Genomic DNA, 3,091 nt, shown 5'->3' with positions numbered 1-3,091 from the left:
GTGGTGACTATATCTCTTTTGCTATCTGCAAAGACTCCTTGCTTACATTTCCTACTTTCCCTATCGCCTCCCTTCCCTTCCCCGTCTCCCTAAAAAAACACCTAGGTCTTTAATAAACTGGTTGGACCAACATTTGAACCGTTGCTTCTTAATCTCACGCCGGGTATACACATATCAAAGAACCTTGCCTCACTCCTACAAATTGGAGCGAGACATTTTTTATTGGCGTAGTCGGCAGGATGCCCGCCGTGAGAGTGTTGTCCTCCCAGACATAGTCTAAAACTTTTCTATGTGCACCTCCTGGAGTTGCAAGGAGCGACAATTTTGGTAACTTAGATGTGAGAACCTCTCCAGGAAGACCGCTCCATATTCTGAAACTTTACTGCTCAAGTGTTTACCTCTCGGGGACGTATGAATTAATTTTGACTATTTACTTTTGTTTTATATGTGTGTGCCTCCTCGGCAAGACTATTTCGCATTTTTTGTGGTTTAAGTAACTTGTAACCTATCTTGGAAATTGGAAAGTTTTGTGTGTGCGCCTCTTGGGGAAGTGAGGGTAATTTTTTGATGTTTGTGCCTCTCCAAGAAGTTTATTCCTTTTTGAGAAAACTTGAAGTATTTTGTAACTCTTGAAGCTTGAAGATTTTCTGGCCTGACAGGGTAGCCAGGAGCGATTTAGGTGTTTACACTTTCTTTTTAAGTGTTGATTGGGCTTCTTGGTCTTTTGTGAAAGGGAGGAATGATTGTAGCATTTGCATTTGTTTGATAGGTGTGTGCTTCCCTGGGGAGGGGTAAGGACTTAAGTGTGCCTTCTCTTCCCTTAGTGTTTATCTTTTAGGGTAGAAATGAGTGAAAGTATTGTCACTATGAATAGTGAAAATGTGCTATTTGACCTTTTAGAAAAGCATGGTGCTCGGCCTTCTTTATCAGGGGTGGATTGGGCACGACAAAACTGGTATAACTTGCAGAGTGTTTCCGACCGCATTAGTGTCTTACAAAATGGGGCTCGTACCCGAGCCGGGAAAGGGAAATCGTTTATTTGTGTGGTACTCGGTGCTGCTTTAAAAGCTGCCGTGGAGTTCCGAGATGAAAAGCATTCGGCAGAAACCCAAACCATACAAGCATTACAAGAATCAGTTAAAGTTATGCAAGAATTGGTAAAAACTCTGCAGAATCAAATAGTGAACCTTGAGGAACAATTACAAAGAGAGCAACATAATACAGTTTTGTTGCAAATAGCTTTTAAGGAACTATTAACATATAAGAATACTAGCAATACTGCTGTCCATAATTTGCCTCAAGAAAAAACTTTTCCTCAGAAGGAACTACAAGGAATAAAGGAAGGGCTTGGCAAATTAGAGGACTCGCCAGCCCAATTGCGTCCTTTGATAAAAACCGAATATATGTTTGATAACAGTGAGGATCTGGACCCTCAAATGAATGTTAAAGAAATTCCCTTTTCTGCCACTGAATTAGCAAAACTGAAAAAAGATTTTAGCCGCTCTCCAAAGGAATCAGAGACAGAGTATGTATGGAGGGTTAGTCTCACTGGTGGAGACCAAATACTGTTAACTGAAAAGGAAGCTGAAGGTTATTGGGGGCCAGGAGTATTTTTAACTACTGGTAACAACCGTGCTCCCTGGTCCCTAACACAAAGGGCTGCCTATTGGGCAGGTGGTCTTAACTCTTTAGAAAGGGGAGACCCTCTTGCCATTAATGGGACAGCTGATCAATTGGTTGAAAGTGTTCAAAAAGCTGCTTGTCTGCAAATGATGTATGATAGAAAGCTGCAGCCACATCATGAATCACCTATGATGATGCCTGTTGATCCTGAAAGGATGACTCCTTTAATCAGGGGGCTTCCAGAATCACTGAAACCTATAGGTATACAACTACAAGGAAAAATACAAGCTATGCCTCAGGGAGAAAGAACCCTGGCAGAATTAGAAGGAACTGGCACCTCAGGCCATTTGCAGTCGGGATATAAAGTATGGACATGGGGGGAGGTTGCCCAAGAGTTGATTAATTATGAAAGGAAATATGGGCCTGTGGCTTCTTCCAGTATATCTGAACCAGAGGAAGTAAGGCTCGCAGCAACCACCCATGCTCCTAGGCCACCTAGTCCAAAGCTCAGTGGAACTGGAAGGGTCTCATTGCCAGTAAGAACAGGTAGGCGAAATATTGATCATAAACGTAATCATCTCTGGACACTGGGCTGACAAAAGGGTGTTCCACGAGACCTGATGAATGGATTACCCACAGTCAGGTTAGAGAAATTAGTTAACTTGTGGCCAGAACAAAAGCTCAAGGAAAGCTGATGCTTTCGCCCCCTCCCCCAGATGAGTGGGAGGTGGGGGGGGAAGGCAGTGAAGGGTGGATGTTTATTAGAAAGCTCACAACAAAAGGAGATCCTCGATTTAACACCTTCTGTCCCAAGGCCTCCCCACTCCTGCCAATTGCCCCTGTGATCACGATCCAGTTGCTGATAAGCTAGGGAAACACTTATCTTCCTGGCCAGCCTATGTCGACTGACTCAGCTAACATGAGGCGTTTCCCTAACCTTAATGAAATCCCTTAACAAATATCCTTAGAAGCCTAAGGACACCCCGAAAAAGGAATGTAAAATATCATGCTCGATGGATTGTTCTCTCATTTTTTAATTGTATTAACAAAGCCCCAAAAGGGCAAGTTGTTGTTTTATTTTTCAGAAGATCCCCGTGGGACCTTCACTGAACAGAATGGCTCATAGCTGACTTTAACCATTTGTGTTTTGTGACAGAAAAATTGAAGATGTGATTGTGCTAGAATTCTGAATTTACCTCTCTTATTACATATTTTGGTTGCAATAGTATTATGCTTTTGTTTGTTGTTGTGGATTGTGATTGATATCAGTCCTTGGATCTGTTAAAACTTCACAATTTGGTTCAGAGTTTTTCCAGGTCATTCTGACTTTCTGGTACTTTCTGCACAGTGATAACCATTCCTTCTGATCCCTTCTTTTACCCCTTTTTGTCAAACTGATTGTGGTTTGCATGTAACTCCTCCATAGTGTTTCCAAATTCCTAACAAATTGGGAAATGAGCCAAGGGAC

General features: G+C 42.3%; 1 protein-coding gene across 1 annotated transcript; it reads left to right on the top strand.

Moving 5' to 3' along the window:
• The first annotated feature begins 845 nt into the window (after positions 1-845).
• On the top strand, positions 846-2,461 carry LOC146754493 (uncharacterized). Its single transcript, XM_085527707.1, has one exon. The coding sequence runs from the start codon at positions 846-848 to the stop codon at positions 2,217-2,219; it is 1,374 nt and encodes a 457-aa protein (XP_085383833.1). The 3' UTR covers positions 2,220-2,461.
• The last annotated feature ends 630 nt before the right edge of the window (positions 2,462-3,091 follow it).

This window comes from Coturnix japonica, chromosome W (assembly GCF_054131305.1).
Source record: "Coturnix japonica strain WE chromosome W, WE-NBRP24, whole genome shotgun sequence".
Lineage (NCBI taxonomy): Eukaryota > Metazoa > Chordata > Aves > Galliformes > Phasianidae > Coturnix > Coturnix japonica.
This window is presented reverse-complemented; position numbering and strand designations above follow the sequence as displayed.